Raw genomic sequence first — 18,672 nt, forward strand, 5'->3', positions numbered from 1 at the left:
AGCACATATTTGAGGAGCTGACGAGGTGGGGGGTGCTTCTGGACCTTGTTCTTACCATCAGGGATGGACTTGGTAGGGATGTGAAGGTTGGGGGCAGCTTGGGATCATGAGATGGTGGAGTTCAAGATGGAACTTGGTGGAAGAAATAAGGCAAAAAGTAGGATTGCTGCCCTGGATTTTTCAGAGAGCCAACTTTGACCTGTTCCAGGACCTACCTGGGGGTATCTCATGGGCTGGGTTGCTAGAAGGTGAGGGTGCTTGTGAGAGCAACATTTAAACAGCACTTCTTCCAAGCTTAGGATCGGTGCATCCCGAAGAGCAGGAAATCAGGGAAAGGGGGCAGGAAACCTGCGTGGATGAGCAAGGAGCTCATCGACAAGATCAAAAGGAAGAGGAAGGTCTAGGAAATGTGGAAAAAGGGCTTGGCCTCTTGGGAGGAGTATAGGAGTGTTGTCAGGGCCTGCAGGGATGCGATGAGGAAAGCTAAAGCCCACCTGGCAAAGGAGAGAAAGGATAATAAGAAGTTTTTGTTTTCTTTTTTTTTTTTTTTAATGTAAACAGTAAAAGGAAAACTAAGGATAACGTGGGTCCCTTGCTGAATGAGGGGGCTGTCCTGGTAACACAGGATGCTGAGAAGGCGGAGATACTGAATGCCTTCTTTCCTTCGGTTTTTGCTTCAAAGACTCCCCCCTGGGACTCCTGGACCCTGGAGGGAGGAGAAAGAGTCCGGGAAATGGAGGGCTCCCCCCTGGTTGGTGAGGGAGTGGTCCGGGAGCGTCTGAGTGGGCTCAATGCACACAAATCCGTGGGTCCCAATGGGATGCATCCCCGTGTGCTGAGGGAGCTGGCAGAGGTGATCGCCAAACCACTCTCCATCATCTTTGAAAGGTCCTGGAGAACAGGAGAGGTGCCTGAGGACTGGAGGACAGCCAGTGCCACTCCATTCTTCAAGAAGGGCAGGAGGGAGGATCTGGGAAACTACAGGCCAGTCAGTCTCACCTCTGTCCCTGGAAAGGTGTTGGAGCAGCTTGTTCTGGAGGCCATCTCCAAGCAACTGGAAGAGAAGAAGGTTATGAGGAGTACTCAGCATGGATTCACCGAGGGGAAGTCGTGCTCGACCAACCTCATTGCATTCTCTGATGGCATCACCAGCTGGGTAGGTGAGGGGAGAGCAGTGGATGTCATCTACCTTGACTTTAGCAAGGCTTTCGATACTGTCTCCCATGACATCCTGCTAGCAAAGCTGAGAAAGTGTGGGATAGAGGAGTGGGCAATAAGGGGGGTTGAGAACTGGCTGAGCTCAGAGGGTGGTGATCGGCAGAGCAGAGTCTGGCTGGAGGCCTGAGTAGTGGCATTCCCAGAGTGCTGGGTCTGCTCTTGTTCGACATCTTCATCAATGACCTTGATGAGGGAATAGTGTCTGCCCTCAGCAAGTTGCCGATGACACAAAGCTGGGAGGAGTGGCTGACACGCCAGAAGGCTGTGCTGCCATTCAGCGAGACCTGGATGGACTGGAGAGATGGGCAGGAAGAAACCAAATGAGGTTTAATAAGAGCAAGTGTAGAGTCCTGCACCTGGGGAGGAACAACCACAGGGATCGGGACAGGCTGGGGGACGGCCTGCGGGAGAGGAGCTCTGAGGAGAAGGACCTGGGGGTCCTGGGGGATGACAGGTTGGCCATGAGGCAGCACTGTGCCCTGGTGGCCAAGAGGGCCAAGGGGATCCTGGCGTGCGTTAACAGGAGCGTGGCCAGCAGGTGAAGGGAGGTGATCCTCCCCCTCTGCTCTGCCTTGCTCGGGCCTCACCTGGAGCTCGGGGTGCGGCACAACAAGGGCAGGGAGCTCCTGGAGAGAGCCCAGCGGAGGCCACAAAGAGGAGCCGGGGCCTGGAGCATCTCCCCTGGGAGGAGAGGCTGAGAGAGCTGGGGCTGGGCAGCCTTGGGAAGAGAAGGCTGAGAGGGGATCTGAGCAGTGTCTGGAAAGAGCTGAGGGGTGGCAGACAGAGGGACATGGCCAACCTCTTCTCAGGGCTCTGTGGGGACAGGACAAGGGGCAGTGGCCACCAAATGGAGCCCAGGCAGTTCCGCACCAACACGCCAAAGAACTTCTTCCCGGGGAGGGTGCCGGAGCGCTGGGACAGGCTGCCCAGGGAGGCTGGGGGGGCTCCTTCTCTGCAGATCTTCAAGGCCCGTCTGGACGCCTCCCTGGGCAGCCTGCTCTGGGGAACTGCTTTGGCAGGGGGGTTGGGCCCGGGGAGCTCTGGAGGGCCCTGCCAGGCCCTACAGCTCTGTGACATCCCTTTGTCTCCTGCAAATGATGTACTGGGGATGCGGACAAACACCTACTGTTGTTGCAGATGCCTTAGCTCAAGTATTTATCCTTTTAGCTTGCCGTTTTCTTTATCTGGAGTTGAATTTTGTGCAGCGCTATGTTTGAATTGGTAGCAGTGCTGCCAAAGTGTTTTCAATTAAAACTGATCTTACTGTAATAGTGAATTCACTGAGTGTGGCTTTGTGTAACAACTTGCATTATAAGTTTTTCTTTTTGCCACAGCTATGAGAAAAGCTCCTTCCAGAGCTGGAGAAGGAATTCATTACACCTCTGCCTCCTCCTCTGAGGAGCCCTGTGAAGCCATGTGATTCTCAGGAGACACACTGAGCGTGCTGGGTTCCTTCTCTGCCTGCCCTTCACGGCCTTACGCATGAGGAATTTCAGGCTGAATGTTTTTCCCTACAAAATACCAAAAGCAACACTGAGAGGCCTACTTACAGCGTCTCTGTTGGCAATAGCTGCGTACCTCTGCACTCATCTTTGTGACTTCTCCTTTCAAACAATGGAAAATGCAGAGCCTGTTAAGCAGAGTCCTCTCTGATACGGTCTCTTTTTTATTTCCCCTGACCAAAACTACCTAAAATCGGTACTATTAAAACCACCATGACTCTGTCCTCGTGCCCATCGCAGCTCTGCCTGTGCGGGGCCCCCTGCCCGACCCCTTCGCCCACCCCTGCCCTCGGGGTGCTCCTCCTGCGCTGCCCGTGCTCCCCGGGCCGGGGCCGGACCCCAGGAGGCGGCCGCGGCTGCTCGGGGGGGGGTCTGGGGACCCCCGGCCGGGCCCCCTCGGGGAAGGCCCCGCCGTGAGGGGGGGGGGGGGGGGGGCACCGAGGGCCTCAGGCGCCTGTAGGCCTCAGAGCGGCCTCGCCCTGCAGCACGCCGGGAATTGTAGTCCTTGGGCTCCGCGCTTCCGATTGGCCGCCTGGCCTCGCGGGGCATGCTGGGAAATGTAGTTTCCCGGCCGGTGCCGCCTGGTGGCGGAAGGCGGCGCTGCGGCCCCGCGCTCCCCCTGCTGGCAGCGCCGCGGGGCCGGGGCTGAGGCTGAGGCGGAGCCCCCGGAGCGGGGACGGGGCCGAAAGCGGCGGCACCGGGCGGCCTCGTTCAGGGTTAGGGCCCCTTTGGTGTATTTTGGAGCTCTGCCCTGCTGCTTTGCTGCCGGTTGAGCCTTTGGACCTTGCAAGCGTCCGGGTTTGAAGTGCTTGGAGCTCCCTTACGGGGGGTCTGTAGCTGGGGGCAGGTTGTGGGGCGTGACGGGGCACACGCACACTGTGGGGCTGTGTTTTAATCACCGGGTGTATCAAGCCAGGTGTGTAACTGCAGAGGGTTCACAGAGCTTCATATACACAAGGGGCTTGGCCACACAGGAGCCGTATTCCCGAGAGGCTGAGCGGGGCCACCTCAGTTACCACAGCGGGGTCACCCTCATCTCGAGAGGAGAGGTCTGTGATCACCCCTGCCGGGGCTGCTGTGCATTCGTGGTGGGTTTAGTTAGCCTGTTTCGCCTTGCCTTTTGCCGTGTGACAGCTGCCTGCATCTCCTGACACATTGCTGAGGCACACCAGATGCCAACGGTTCCAGGTCCTGGCAGATCCTGGAACCTGGAGATGCTCGGAGTGCAGGAGCAGGGAGCGTGATGCATCCATTTGGGACGTTAGGTGAGCAAAGCAGCGGTGCTGGGCTGGGGGACGTGGGTCTGAGGCTTGGCTGTATGGGAAGAGCAGTTTGTTCGTTCTCCTTGGTCTAACCCACGTGGCCTTGGCTCAGCATGGAGGATGGAAGCGCTAAACTGCGATCAGGAAGGTGAGTGGAGAAAAGCTGGCAAAAAGGGCTGGGTTTGGGTTTGGTTCTCTGTTGGCCCACCTCTGGGTGACTCCTCCTGTCAGGGGATGAAGAGGAAACTTCAATGTCCTGGTTGGCTTCTGTGGTCATACTGAGGCTGGATTCTGACCCCTGAGGATTAAGTCAAGGGGCAAATACTGGGGAGGGGGGAAATACATCTCATTGCAGGGGCAACACCTTCCTGGCTTTACTACCACGTAGCCAACGCCACCCCTTCCGTGCCTGGTATCTGATTACAAGATAATTCCCATGTTGTGTCTGGTGCGCATTAACACCAGCACATTGGATATGTTAATGAATATTAACATTCCCATAATTACTATATTCGGTACAGCATAGATAATTCCTTCCCTCACAGCTAACATTTCCACATCCAGGGTCAGTATTATTGCCCCCTGAATTTCCATCAGTATGAAGAACGATATACATCCCAATATAAAAACCAGAATACCCTGGGAACACCCTAATTCTATGTAATCCAACTCTTTTTCCCAATTACACATGGTATTCTTTTTTTTTTTTTTCCTAAGAAGATAAAGTTTAGTTTACAACTGTGATTCACACCTCCTCCTATTTTTTAATTTTAAAGGTTCTCCTCTAGGAACAGTCTCTCAGGCCTTAGGATCAACTGATGCCTTCACCTGGGTGTAATGAGAGCACTGAGTCCACCCTTTCTCAGCTGTTCTTCCTGCCATCTCAGCAGTCAGTACCTGGCACGGTGTGTCCCACTCAGGCTGTAGTTTCAGTTTCCTCCACGTTCGTATCAGAACCCAACCTCCTGCTCGGAACTGATGGCTCGGGGCTTCCAAGGATGGGGTTTGAGCTCACGATCCACGGGTCCTGAGTGCTGACAAAGAAGACTCCGGCCAAATAGGTAGTTTTTAAGAAAAGCATCTTTTGTCTCGAATTGAGGTAATTCATTCCCTTTGCCCAGCTCCGGTGTGGTTTGAATTTGCAGAAGTGCAAGAGGTCAGGGCCAAAGCGCCTTCATTCAGGGGAGCCAAGCTTCCAGGACGTAGTCAATTGCTTCTTTACTGTCTGATCCGCTTCCTTGCTGTCTGATCCGCTTTCCTGTCTGATCCCAGTGAGTTACCCTGCCCCAGGCACATGCAACAATTGCCCTAGTCTCAGCCTGGTGTCCCCAGGGAGTAGCACTGTTATCTCAGCCCCTTCTACCCCCAGAGAGATGGGGGAAGGTGCCCCCAGCTTCTTTCTGTCTTTCTCACCGCTCCAGCCCATCCGCAATAGGTAATAAATGTTATTAATCTCCCTCTGCTAAGTCTGGTTTTCCCGTGACGATAATTGTAGAGTGACCTCCCTGCCCTTATCTCAGCCCCTGAACCCGTTTCATTTATCGGGGGCTCTCAGTGGGAGTAGCTTTCTGAGAAACCCCAACTCCCCCATTCTGAACTGCTAACAGCAACCACTCACTCCTCCTTCTTCCACTCCGGATCCTCCTATTGGAAGTGGGCGGCCCTAAAACATCTCAAAGCCTGTCCCTGCTAGGATTCAGGCTGCAACACAGGCAGCTTTCCTTGCCTGCCATTCCTTTGTCTCTCTTCCTCTCCCTTCCATCCTGGACTCGACTGAAAGTTTTCTCCCTCTATCCCCTGCCCTCTGCCTCACTATCTGGTCCCCTGTGCTGACCATTAGTTTTGCTCCCTGCTTTTCCTTCTCCTCCCCCCTCCTGACATACACCTTCAGGGCCTCCTGCAGGAGGGTCTGCAGTGACTGTTCGCTCCATCCTCCCACTTTCTGGAGCTTTGTGCATCTGGCCAGGCTTTAATCACAAAATTAACTTTCAAGAGCCCTTGGGCTACTGGGTTCTCAGGATTCATCCCCGACTACTTTCTCCTTCTGACCCCAAGTCTCTTGTATGATTTCTGTGTTGTGGCGTGTTATTATCCCTGCTGGGTAAGCGGATATTTCAGCTCTGTCGGAATTAGTCCTGGGCTGGGGGGGTTGGTTCTTTCCCATTCTTGCATAGGGCCACAGAACTTATTTGTCCTTGCCTCCCTGGGACCTCCCTAAGAGGATAGGTAGGAGCGTTAGTACTGGGAGCACAGGGGAAGGTGACATTCTCAGTATCTCTTCTACCTTGTTCTAATTCTTACCAGAGCCCAAGGTGCTCTCCTTCTCTAGGGAGAGGGTTAATTGCAGCCCCATCTCCCTTCCTGGAGCAGCTGCTGCTGCCACCAGTGCAATATTAGGGCTACAGGGAGGGGGTAAATTATCCAAGGGTTTCCCATTGACCTGTCCTTTTCTCTGACTCCTCTTTCTCCTGGTCCTGACCCTTTTTGAGTAAAAACTGACTTACCCCCTGCACCCAGCATGCAGCACAATTTGACTCCTCTGAGACAGGAGTCTTCTTGTTTACATATAAATTTAAAGCCTGATTTTTCATCGTACCCATATTTCAGCCAAAATCCTGCTGTTTCCTTAATTGGTTCCTTTGTCCAGATCAATACACAGTATTTAACTGTTTTCTTTTTATCATTTCCTCTAATTTTGGTATTATTTTTCCACTTTCTTACCATTCTTCCAGAAGGACTGTTGGTAGGCACTGCCCTGGGATATCTCCCTGTTCCCTGGAACTCTCATTGCCCATTTTTCCTAGCCCTTGCCAGTGTGCTACAGAATTTTGCCTCCTGCAGGGTACCACACACTGACGTTCCAGTTCTAGAAAACAGGGGTGTATTGCCGAGCACTTTACCGTGCACAGGGTACCATACACTTAGGGGTTAACCAGATTCCCTGGTGTACTGCTAGATTTCCCCAATTTCCACATTTCTCTTCCTTTCTCACCTTTACCTTTCACTTCTTCTGTCCCTGGCCTCGTCCCTCATGGAGCTGCAGAACCACACGTCGGGTCTCCACACTCACTTTGTACAGAGGTACGTCTCAATCACATCACACAAGAGTCTTACCCGACCCCCATGGCAATAATTAATATTTCTTACCTCGGTCTGTGCAGAGTTACCAGGTCAGTTCTCAAAACTGGAGTGCCCGCCTTCCTTACTTCCCTAACTCTTCACTGATCCTGCCTTCACAACCAGTCTCAGTTCCTTCGTCAGCTCTCTGCATCACCAAGGCACAGGACCGCTGAAATCAGCGGGGACACCTTCCTGCTGCGGTGCTAACGGGGCTCCCCAGAAGGCGACAGGATCCCAAACAAGCCCCCAATTTGTGAGAAACACTCCGTAGCCAAGAGCACAGGCTCAGACATATCTCCATGAAGCAGCATTTTTATTTGTGACTGCAATAGCAGGCATCCTGCAAGCAGGAGCACGCAGCAAAAGTCTGTCATAACCTTATATTTCCCATTACCCGATGCTTGATTCCTCCCCTGGTTCCTCACTGGCTGAGTACTACAGGGTCACAAACTACTCAACACTTATTACTATCCCATATATGTACAATTTCATTTGACCAACCATTAATTTCTCCTTTTCCTGTTTTGCTTTTTTTTTTTTCCTTCTTCTCTCATGTGACTTTTTGTTTTTTACTGATTTCGCACTGCTCGTCCTGTTTTTCTTAGTTACCATCCTTATTTTGGGACAGTGGGGCCTTCCCCTTATCTGCGTACTCCCCGCAGCTACGCCACTGTCATGCCTGCACAGTCGCTTTTGAATACTCAAGGTTAGTGGAATTTCCCATTACTAAAACATGTTCTGTCACAAAAACACTACTTTGTTTCTCACGAGTCTACCAAAAGGCTTCCGTTGTGACCACTGGGAGAATTTGGCGATGTAGGTGTTGGGTTAGAGTCATAATTAGTATTTGGGTTACAGTTAGGGTTAGGGTTTGGAGAGAGAGAGTGCGCAGAGTCCTGTTGTGTGTGGGGTTCCATAAAGGCTGCCCAAGGAAGTTCAGATCTACCAAACGGCTTCCCTTGTTGGCACTACTTCATGGGAGAATCTGGCGACGTAGGTGTTGGGTTAGGGTCATGATTAGGGTCAGGGGAGCAGCCAACCCAGTGCTCCACCTCTGCCTCCCCCACGGGACTTACAGACTTCCTGCCACTAATGGCAGCGGTGGGATCAGCAGCAGCAGTGGCAGAAAATATCACCTCTGACGGTGGCAGCCTGAAAGACAGCCTGCTTATCACTGGGACAAGATACCGGCTAGTTAGGCATTACTGTATTTAAGCCTCTTATTCTACTAGCCTATTTTTTTTTTTTTTACTATTAGCTGTCCTAGCTATTAGCAGTTAACAATTACTGTGTCACTTCTTACTTTCTCTCACCGTGTCTTTTTGAAAAGTAAAAGCCTGTCTTCTTCCAGAGTTTTTGCACTGTTGAGACGTGTGTGGTCGCCAAAGGCTTGGAGAAAGGCTTTCCTAGCAAACCCGACCAACTCAGCATTCTGTGAAGAATAAATAAACCTGTAATTTAAAAATTCACAAGTGAAGATTACTCTCATTCCTTTGACTGTTCTCTCACCAGCTGGCAGGCTGTCTCATCTAGCCACTGCCCACCCCCTGCCTCTAACTAAAGCATTAAGGAACCTTGGCATAACCTTGTTCATACCATAAGCAATGTCTTATGATTAGGGAAGGATTTGAAGCCAGAATTAAAGGTTTAGAATAAATGAGTCACATCCTGCAACAGAGAGGTCAATGGATATACAAAAAATAAACTAGCTCAGGGAAACAACATGAGTGCTCCACGATGGTTAAATTGTCTTGTCAAATTTATCTTCGTTTTAACAGAGATTAATATTAAACTTTTAGCAAACATCAGTATTCTAAAAATAAAGAGAGGGAACATTTTCTATCTTTGATGGAAAACCTCTGCTGAATGGTATTTGTAGTAGTGAAGTGTCAAGCAGATAACCTATCTGCTGGATAAACAAGCACACAAAAAAAGGAAATTTCAGATCAACGCATAACTCACCGAGAAACGTGGCTAACATAGCTTGCTAAAAAAAGAATGTATGAACACTTGGCATTTGCATAGACGTTTTTACAGGTTGGGTAAAGTTTGCTGTAGCTGGTAAGTGTAACTGTCACCATCCATTTCAGACAGTTTTGTGTAAGAGGTCTTTGGGGTTCTTACAAAGCAGACAGCTGAAATGCCTGAGATCTCCAAACACAGGCAGACACATGCCAACTCCTAAAACAACAGCAAATCTGGGGCCACTCAGGAATCTGAGAATTTGAGCTATGTGGGTGAAAATGATTTCACTGGATGCTTTGTGCATGATTATGAATACAGGTGATAGAAAAACGTAGAGAAGTGGCTTAAAAACAGCTTTGGGAAAAGCCAGACACATTCCTGGGAGCACTGAGGGACCACGAAGAAAAGGCTTCAAAAAATGAGTTCTTACATTGGGTGCTCAGAGAACAAGATTTGGAACTGTGAGGAAAAATAATAATAATAAAAAAAGCCTTCTTGAAAATTGGTTTTCAGAAAAAACAGAGCTTTGACTTTCTTAATGGAGATAGTGGAACTTCACTGTTGTGGCTTTCACTGATCCCAAACAAGTCAGCCAAATACTAAAACCAGCTGCTGCTAGCTGCTGTAACTTATTATTTTTTTCTACCTATACTATAAATGTTTTGTTTCTTTTGATCTTAGGCCAAATATTGATTTTTTAACCCAAAAAAAATAAGTTCTGTTTCTGAAGCACGTGCGTATCAGTAAGGACACCAGGGCAGAATACAATTTTCACTCACCTAGAGGCTGGCATATTCCAATAATATTTGGATTAGCAGGACTCCAACGTAAAGAAGACCAGATCAAAGCAAGCTGACACCAGTATCCCCACCTAACTTTTACACAACTGCCAAGGCTCCCAGTTTTTGCCTAGCACACAAGGCCAAATGTGGTAAAATATAAACTAATATAGCACAGCTTGCTTTTTTAACCAAGACATTTTCCTAGTTCATGGACAGAAGGAGAAACACAGTGAAGGACATGAAAAAACTGAGCACAGAGCTAACCTTAGGCCAAATTTTCAGTTGGTGTAAATTGTCATTGCTCTGCTTCAGCACACAATGACAATTGACGCCAGCTGAGACTCTGGTGACTCAGTTTGGTGACTCCCCAGTGCAAAGGCTGTGATGGGCAGCTGCTGGAAATCCAGCTTCCCCGACAGGCACGTCTCGTTCATGTTCAGGAATTCCCAATCCGAGTTTCTCAGAAGCAAACATTTTACATAGCTACCTTGGTAGTGATAATAAAAGTATAACTTGCAGGTGAAGTCTCCAGGAGGAATCCAATAGCATTCTAATGTAGGCAATATATAAGAATTACAGTGGAAACACTGGCTGAGGTCTATTTGTTAAACCCGTAGAATTAATACAGCGTAAGAGACTGGAAAAAAACACTTTACATTATCCTGTTCATAAATTTACCAGGCTCTTTCTTAATAATAAATAAATTAATAATAATAATGATAATAATAATAATTTTTTTTACCTCCAATACCTTCACTGAAAGACTTCCAGAATCTGATGCCTCTGCAGTTACTGATTTTTTGCCCATATTTATTCATGATCAGCTAATTTTTATCAAAGGACTAGGTCTTGACCTTATGGCTGATGAACATAATTTAGCCTTTAAGGCAGGAAAGGTTTGTAGGGAGAAGTAACGTCATTCATTGGATCAACAGTTATAGCTGGGGAGCTGCAAACAAGCTTTTTTGGCCATAAGCCTTTCTTCAGTCCTGAAACAGAAAAATTCAAGTTAAATACAGCTTGGAGGCAGTTGTTCTGGAAAAATAAATAAATAAATAAAAACCACCTTAATGATGTCTCACAATTGCCCATTTTGAGAAAAAGGTGTCATTGGTGTCTCCAAAATACCAGGGATATTTATAAGGTGTGAAACATTGCATTTTTAAAAAGAAATAATAAAAGGACACAGTGGTTTGGGTGATTTAAACTCTATTATACAAGATATTATTTAAAAACGCATGCTGTATGATTCACATCACTATGTTAATCTGAAAAAACATTCAGAGCTATCACTAACTGCTTTACCTAACGTATTTCAAGAGAGCCCCGATTTTAGAAGTATCTGAAATGATTAAAGCACACACATATTTGTGCTGGGAAGTATTTATTCAAATAAAATATTTATTCTGGTTCAGCTAGAGTTAACACACCTTGAAAAACGTTGCTTTACATGAGTGAAATGGGGAAGAGGCAGCCATCAGGAAAGTTAGTATCATTGTATATATATTATATAATATATCTATATAATATATATAGACATATAATAGATATTAACTATATAATATATATTATCTATATCTTATCTATCTATCTATATACATATATCTATATATTATCTATATATCTTTATTATATATATCTATATAATATATAACTGTAATGTAATTGTATAGTATGTAATTTTATGACTTTGTGCCTGTGTATGAACTACAAGCCCAAGGTTCAAAAGTTTTACAAATAAAAGTTTGAAAAGATCATGGCTTTACTGATTTTAGTCATCAGCCTCTGCGTATTCCTTTCTCTGAACAGCTTTACTAAAAACAGGGGAAAAAAATATTTTAGTTCCCGTATCAGAAGTTTAGAGAAACAAAAAATTCCTTGTTCATTACATGCCTGGATGCCTTTAAAATTATCACAGTGGGACGGGGAAAACGAGGAGGAAAGCAACGAGAGAGCTCGCCTGACTTCAAGGAAAAAAACGAGGCGCTTAATTCTATCCTCGCACACCTCCATACCCTTCCCCAGACCTCCCAAAGGAAATGTAAAAAGGGGTGACATTTTCACCTACCCCATTACTAATTTAGGCAAAGGGAAGGCTTGCCAAAAAGCTATTAATAGCGGAGGCAGCAAGGGCAGCGGAGTGGGGGTCCGCGAGGGGTGCAGGAACAGGTGCAGCGGCAGCGCGCATGACCCTATATGCCGAGGTGAGGATTGGTTAATCCGGGCTCTAAAATATGGCATCTTGGGCTCATGATAGTCATAGGGCTTTTCCATCACCAGGCGGGGCGGGGAAGCCGTGGGGAGGGCAGGGCGCTGCAGCGGGGCTCTATAAATTAAAGCCCAACCCGCCTTTTCTTCAATGGAATAGTAAAGCGGAACAGGGCCGAGAGGGGAAACGGGCAGGAAAAAAAGGGGAGGAAAAGGGCCCGGAGCGGCTTTGTGCTGCCAAAAGTCACTTCAGCCTCCCTCATTTGCCTCGCCGCATTCCTGCGACTCCGTGAAGATGAAATACATCATAGGCATCGGAGGGTAAGTGCCTGGCGGTGCCCTCGGTACCTAACACGCTGCTTTTCCGCTGTGCCTAATTGCTGTAAAATGAGCTGAGGAACCGTGCGGGTACAGGATTCTAGAAAACCCCAAGTTGCTGACTCTTTAATTTATGTTTTATGTAACGCCCAGAGCTCTGCAGGGAGGCACCCACCAAACTTCTACAGCATTAACGGGAGGCTGGCTGGAGTAGAAAGAAATATATTGTAAATAGGTTGAAGTAGAAAGAAGTGTATTGTAAATAGGCTGGAGTAGAAAGAAGTACTGTAAATAGGCTGGAGTAGAAAGAAGTACTGCAAATAGCCCCATAGGTGAAGTTACAGGCGTGGTGTGCCTTAACTCTGTAAAAGGACGTTTTCAACGTTAATTTAGGCTTTTAAAAGCCTCTCTGAAGGACACGGGGAAGGGGGGGAGCTGCTTTGAGTCGGATTATTGGACAAAAAGCTCTGTTCGGCAGCAAGGGAGGGCTTGGAAGCAGGCCTGCGGCTGAGGACGGGCTGCCTGATGCAACTTGGCAGCGCTCCACTCACTGCAGAGGAGCTCGCTAAAGTGACCCCAGGCAAGACAGAGCCGAAAGGCAGGTCGAGGACAGCGTGTGATCTTGTGAGCCTTTGGATTAAAATATATATATATATATTAAGAGATTAAGCGCAGTCAGGTTTGACAGCTCTCCCGTCTGGAGGGGCGGGGGAGGGGTGTGCGGATGCCTCGTGTTAAGGCAGGTTCTGCGGCTACAAGGCTGAATGGCTGTAAAAGGAAGGAGCTTCCCTCATTCACTACTAATTTAGAGCATTTTAACGGCACTTTTCGCCTGCCTTGCTCTCAGGGGGCAGCTCCTTCGGCCAGCCTCCTGAGCAAGAGAAGTGTCGGGGGGCAACGAGAGGCAGCAACAAGGGGGGGTTCGGGCGCTTTACGCCCACTCCCGAAGCTGAGGGAAAGGGCTCTGCCCCCCCCCTTCTCCTCCTCCATCTTGCGGAAACACCCGCGGGGCTTCCCCCAGCCCCGGGGAGGGCCGCGAAGGCAGCGGGACGGAGCGGCCGCCACAGCGGCAGCGGGTCCCGAGATGGCGGCGGGGCCGCTCCCCTCAGCGGCGGGGGAATGGGGGGGGAGGGGTAAGGACGCGCCGTCCCGCGCGCGGGAAGCGGCGGCCGTTAAGAGCGGCGCGAGCCGCGGCCGGACCGGGAGGGGGGAGGGTGAGAACCAATCAGCGCTCAGCGCGCTCCGCCGCGGCGGGAAATTCAAACGTGGCGCGCGGGCTGCGCGCGCCCCAGAGTTCTGTCAGCGCCGTGTCCCCCTCAGCACCCCAAAGTGGTTCTGTCAGCACCGTGTCCCCCGTGTCCCTGTCAGTACCTCAAAGCAGTTCTGTCAGCACCGTGTCCCCCATCCCAGTGTCCCCCGTGTCCATGTCTCCCGTGTCCCTGTCAGTACCTCAAAGCAGCTACGTCAGCCCCGTGTCCCCCCTGTGTCCCCCATCAGCCCCGTGTCCCTGTCAGCACCCCAAAGCATCTCCGTCAGCCCCGTGTCCCCCATGTCCCTCGGCCTCGTGTCCCTCATCCCGTTCCTGTCTCATGTTCTCTGTTTCAGCGTCACCAACGGTGGCAAAACCACACTGACCAACAGGCTTGTCAAGGCGCTGCCCAACTGCTGCGTCGTCCACCAGGACGACTTCTTCAAGGTGAGCCCAGCGCCTCCCGCTCGCCCCCGGCACGCGCCGCCTCTCCCACGTGTAGCAGTGGCCCCAGGCACCGAAAGCTTCCCTCAGTCCCCAGGACAGACCCAGCCCTAGCTCAGCTAAAAGCCCCCTGCACGTGTGGACCCTTCAAGCTGGGCCTTTTCTCCTCGTTTCACCTAAAAAATGTGCCCCCAAGCAGCCCTCAAAGCTCACACAGCACGGCTTGCACCCTCAGAGAGGTGCTGAGCCACAAGCACTGCCCTGGCGGTGGCCTCAAGCGTGAATTTGGGTCAGAGGCCAGCTCTTGGCACTGGAGAAGGGGTCCCACATGGTTTTCCATAAGGATGTGGAGCCTGGCACGTGTAAAGCTTTCACTGGCCCACGAGTTATGCTGTATTTTTGTTAGAAATGTTAGGAGGAGTTCAGCTGTCTATTATTGGTCAGGTAAACTCAAAGTTACTTAACGCCATGTTGGCATATTAAGTCCTCACGTGCTCACTCTAGGCCCCCTGTTTATAAATAGTTTGCCCAGGAATAATCCTTTACCTGCTCACGTATAAATAGGGAACATGAGTGTTTTGGCCAGCAATCACATACCCAATTGTCAACCTCAAATTCTTTGCCACAAGTGGCTTATCTGAGCCAAGAGAGCTTTTTCAAAAAAAAAAAAAAAAAAAAAAGCTCTTGGGTTGGTGAAAAATGGGAACTTAAAATTTTAACTAAGTAAGGTCGGTAGTGGTTTCGTTAAGTGAACACTTTGTTGGGTGTTGCGGTAGCGTCCAGGTTGTGATCGGATCTTAGGTAACTGATCACGCTGAGTTTGCAGCAATGTTTTATTGCTCACTATATTTCAGCCACAAGATCAAATAGAAGTCGGGGAAGACGGCTTTAAACAATGGGATGGTAAGAGCAGTGTTCGCTATAGGATGCAGTAATGTATATTTTTTTCCTAAGTATTTCTTTCTAATTATTAAAGTTTTAATAGTAAATTAATTGTAATTTCAACTTTACAAGTTCATTCTATATTATACTTTCAAACCTGTGTGGTTCAAGGTATTTGATTGTGTGCCTCTTTCCCACCCACCCCCTTTCTTCTAACTAGTGTTGGATTCCTTGGATATGGAGGCAATGGTGAGCACTGTGCGTGCCTGGATTGAGAACCCAGTGAAGTTTGCCCGTTCCCACGGGGTGAATGTCACGCCTGGCTCTAAAGAGCCAGCCTCCAAAGATATCCATATTTTGGTCATTGAAGGCTTCCTGCTTTATAATTACAAGTAAGGTTTGGGGAACTATTAATGGCTTTCCAGGGAGGAACGCTAGATGACTAGTGCCAGGACTAAAACTTCCTTTTTACTAATACACCCTTCCTTCTCCTTCTGAGGTATCATGTCAAAGAATTTCTCACGCGTAAGAAATCTGCTGCTGGTAAAACCGGGCTGTACACAGTGGCTTTTTTAGGGTAGGGCAGGAAGCTCTCCTTCCCTCCGGTCTCCCAGCACACTGCCTAAACTGTGACCTGAGAAGGTCATTGATAAGAACAAGGAGATAATCAGTGCTGCGGTCACTGCTTGGAGTCCCTCCTGGGCTTCAGGAATAGTTCTCATGTGGTGCACGTGCTTGCTTAACACTGGCTAAATTGAGCCACGTAATTAATTGTACATTGGAGCAAAGATCAACTTTTTCACATTCTTATATGGGGAAAAAATGCTTGGCAAGAAGCTGGGGAGACAAGTAGAGGAGAGAGTGGAGATTTCCAATAGCTAAATATACAAACTCCAGAAAAATGTGTGCTATAAACACAGCGAGCAGAGGGCTGGCTCCAAGCTGCTGCTTTGTTTACGAAACTTTCACAAGAACAAGCTGTGCGTGACACTTGGCAAAAGTGGAATTCCTCCCGAGCTGTGCCACAGGACGAGCAGCCCTGGGCTGCATGCACAGAGCGCGGCCAGCCGCGGGCTGCCCCAGCACAGCACCTGCTGCTCTTGGCCCGTCCCTCGGGAGGTGACGCTCGTACCTCACCTCTCCTGAAGGTTACAAATACTTCCCGAGTGCTCCGTCCCGGGAGCAGGAGCCTGCCCTTCATCTGGGGAATATTTTATATGTTTTTATATTCCCCAGAGCTTGCTCAATGCACACCGCAAGCATTTTCCAGACATCCCACCAGGGTCAAACTAGCTGCTTAGGTTAGATTTTTGCTTTTTAGATTTTAGAATCATTCTATGCTTCTAAATGATCGAATGATTCTATTATAGAATTCTATTTTAGAATCATTCTATGATTCTGTGATTTTTAGATTTTTTTTTTTAGATTTTTTTTTTCAGGGTTTATTTTCTTCAGCCTAATAGCAGTGCAACTCCGTAAGCCACGGTGGAGCTCAGTGACTGGGTTTCTGGAGGAACCTGTACCAAACCCGTTTCTCCGTGCACGTTTTGACTGCTCGCTTCTGCACGATGATCAGTTTGTTTGTGCCAGGCTGAGGAGCTGAAACTTCAGCTGACTGCAAACAAAATTGAGCGGATAGAGCAAGAGCTGTGGTTCATCCCCCAGGCCCACCTAGCCCCACGTCTAATCTTCTCCAGTAACTCGTAGCAGATATTGGGGAGGGAGGGAGGGAGAGTTCTGACCTCTGAAAGCTTGCATTGTTCACATTTTATAGCAACTAATAAACCTGCCATAGATCAGATACTGCCTTAATGAAAAGCAGAATTGTCTGCAGTAGTCATACATGTAAGAAGCAGAAAGATTTGTATGGCTTTCAGGGGTAACTTAGCACTTTATCAGAAAGCAATAAATAGACACGTTCTTTCTTTCCACCCCACCCTAGACCACTGATAGACCTCTTTGACATACGCTACTACCTGGCAGTTCCGTACGATGAGTGCAAAAGGAGGAGAAGGTAAGGGGATGCTTTGACTTTGACCCTTCCTCCCCCAAAACACTGCCTGCTGCAGTCAGGAGAGGCAGGCTTTTGAGCTACCTGCATCTTACTACCATCGGGATGTATCTGTGTCACTTGCAAATTGGAATTACAGTTGAAAAGTTTAATCTAATTGGAGGAAAAGACTTCCATGCGGCGCTTACTGAAGCTCTGGCTGTCCCCTTTGTGGGGGTTGTATCAAGACTGCATCCTTTAAGGGGTGCAAACAGAGCAGTTTTGTTGCGTACTTCCTTTGGGTGTTTGGATAAACTTGCTGCAAAACGTGGAAGTTATTGCCAATTATTGATAAGACCAATCAGCTCTGCCATGCACACAGCTGTCAGATTAATTTCAGGCTTTCGTGCTGCCCAAGGGTGCAGCCCCCGCGGTCCTAACACTGCTCCCCACCTCCGTGTTCGCAGCACACGCAACTACACCGTCCCTGACCCCCCTGGGCTCTTCGATGGACACGTCTGGCCCATGTACTTAAAGCACAGGAAAGAAATGGAGGACAACGGTGTTGATGTTGGTAAGGCTCCCCAAACCCACAGCCTTTGGTATTATACTCTGGACATTAAGGAAGGCAGTAATGTAATCAAGGCAATTTAACTGTAATGATGCAAGGCACTATTTTTACTACTAAGTTGTAGTCCTGGCCTACTTTCTGGACAGATAAATATATGCAGTCCTACAGCTAAGAACTCCTTCCCTTTTATATTATTAAGAACATTTTCCTTTATTATAAGGAAAAATAAAAGTTTATAATGGGTTAAGAGGTTTAGGGGGACATAGGTGTCTGAGAAGGATTCTGTTTTCTGGAAAACAGAAGTGGAAAACAAGTCATCATTTGGATTAATCCAGTAAAATATTAAAAAAATTAATCTACATACAAACTGTTCCAAGTAGAAGCCTGTGGACTGACTCTGTCTGTTTTCTTTCAGTTTATTTAGATGGACTGAAGTCTAGAGATGAGCTTTACAATCAAGTCTTTGAAGATATTCAGAACAAGTTTTTGAACTGCTTATAGGTAAATACATTCCTGCTGCCAAGGGGGTGAAAAGTGAGGGCTGACTGCTGGAAACCATCTGCTCTTACGCTCGGATGGTCACGCTGTTCCTTCTTGCTTTGCAGGGTCTCGGAAGACCTGAAAGACCCGTGTACAGAAATGATGTAAATAGTACTTGGAAGTCAGAACTGGGGTTTATTTGTGTAAACACTTCTTACACTGCCCTTTGGAAAGCATCTTTTGTATATAATTGAAAAATGAAGATAAGTTATTTGCAGCTGTGACGGACAGGATTTTTTTTAATTATTTTATATTCCACTGGCTTAAACATAAGTTGAAAACGCATTTTCATTGTGGGACAAGTAGAGATGCATTTGGAAAACAACTGCCTCTCCTGCTTATATGCTTCTGCAGATATTAAGCCTTTATGTAATGGCTTGTTTGTAACGTCATCTTTCAAATTCAGTAAAAATCTATTTAAAACCTCCTTTCTGAGCTCCCATTTTCATATGTTGATCACCTTTAGTAAAAACAGGTGCACACACACCACCACCAGAACAACAGCAGCCCACACATCTCGTGGCATTTGACATTTCATGCTGACCATACCTGTGCAGCTTCAGGCAGCCTCGCTTTAAGCGATAACTCCAGCCTGGAAACATAGCTCGGCTGTCCAACAAG

The 18,672-nt window shown here is 48.3% G+C and overlaps 1 protein-coding gene and 2 long non-coding RNA genes across 8 annotated transcripts; 2 read left to right on the forward strand and 1 right to left on the reverse strand.

Moving 5' to 3' along the window:
- Positions 1–524: 524 nt before the first annotated feature.
- Positions 525–11,329, reverse strand: LOC311424002. The gene is made up of 4 exons (XR_014685974.1): positions 9,847–11,329; positions 4,880–8,553; positions 2,769–2,822; positions 525–1,054 (listed from the first exon to the last, which is right to left on the reverse strand). It is a non-coding gene; the product is annotated as an uncharacterized lncRNA (long non-coding RNA).
- Positions 2,769–8,574, forward strand: LOC311424001. 4 transcript variants are annotated; one of them, XR_014685971.1, is made up of 3 exons: positions 2,769–4,130; positions 4,759–7,808; positions 8,454–8,574. It is a non-coding gene; the product is annotated as an uncharacterized lncRNA (long non-coding RNA). The 4 variants fall into 4 exon arrangements; XR_014685972.1 differs by having other exon boundaries at positions 2,769–3,985; positions 4,095–4,130; positions 4,759–8,574; XR_014685973.1 differs by having other exon boundaries at positions 2,769–3,769; positions 3,855–4,130; positions 4,759–8,574.
- Positions 11,330–11,731: 402 nt separating the features above from the next.
- NMRK2 (nicotinamide riboside kinase 2) lies at positions 11,732–18,478 on the forward strand. Of its 3 annotated transcripts, XM_084498373.1 has the most exons (9): positions 11,836–12,053; positions 12,218–12,378; positions 13,981–14,071; positions 14,923–14,971; positions 15,171–15,342; positions 16,893–16,964; positions 17,408–17,514; positions 17,927–18,012; positions 18,117–18,478. In XM_084498373.1, exons 2-8 carry the CDS (start codon positions 12,353–12,355, stop codon positions 18,010–18,012), a joined length of 603 nt encoding a protein of 200 aa, XP_084354499.1. In that variant the 5' UTR covers positions 11,836–12,053; positions 12,218–12,352; the 3' UTR covers positions 18,117–18,478. The 3 variants fall into 3 exon arrangements, with proteins under 3 accessions (XP_084354497.1, XP_084354499.1, XP_084354498.1); XM_084498371.1 differs by lacking the exon at positions 14,923–14,971 and having other exon boundaries at positions 11,732–12,053; XM_084498372.1 differs by lacking the exon at positions 11,836–12,053 and having other exon boundaries at positions 12,078–12,378.
- The last annotated feature ends 194 nt before the right edge of the window (positions 18,479–18,672 follow it).

The sequence above is a fragment of the Aythya ferina genome (assembly GCF_964211825.1).
Source record: "Aythya ferina genome assembly, chromosome: 26".
NCBI lineage: Eukaryota > Metazoa > Chordata > Aves > Anseriformes > Anatidae > Aythya > Aythya ferina.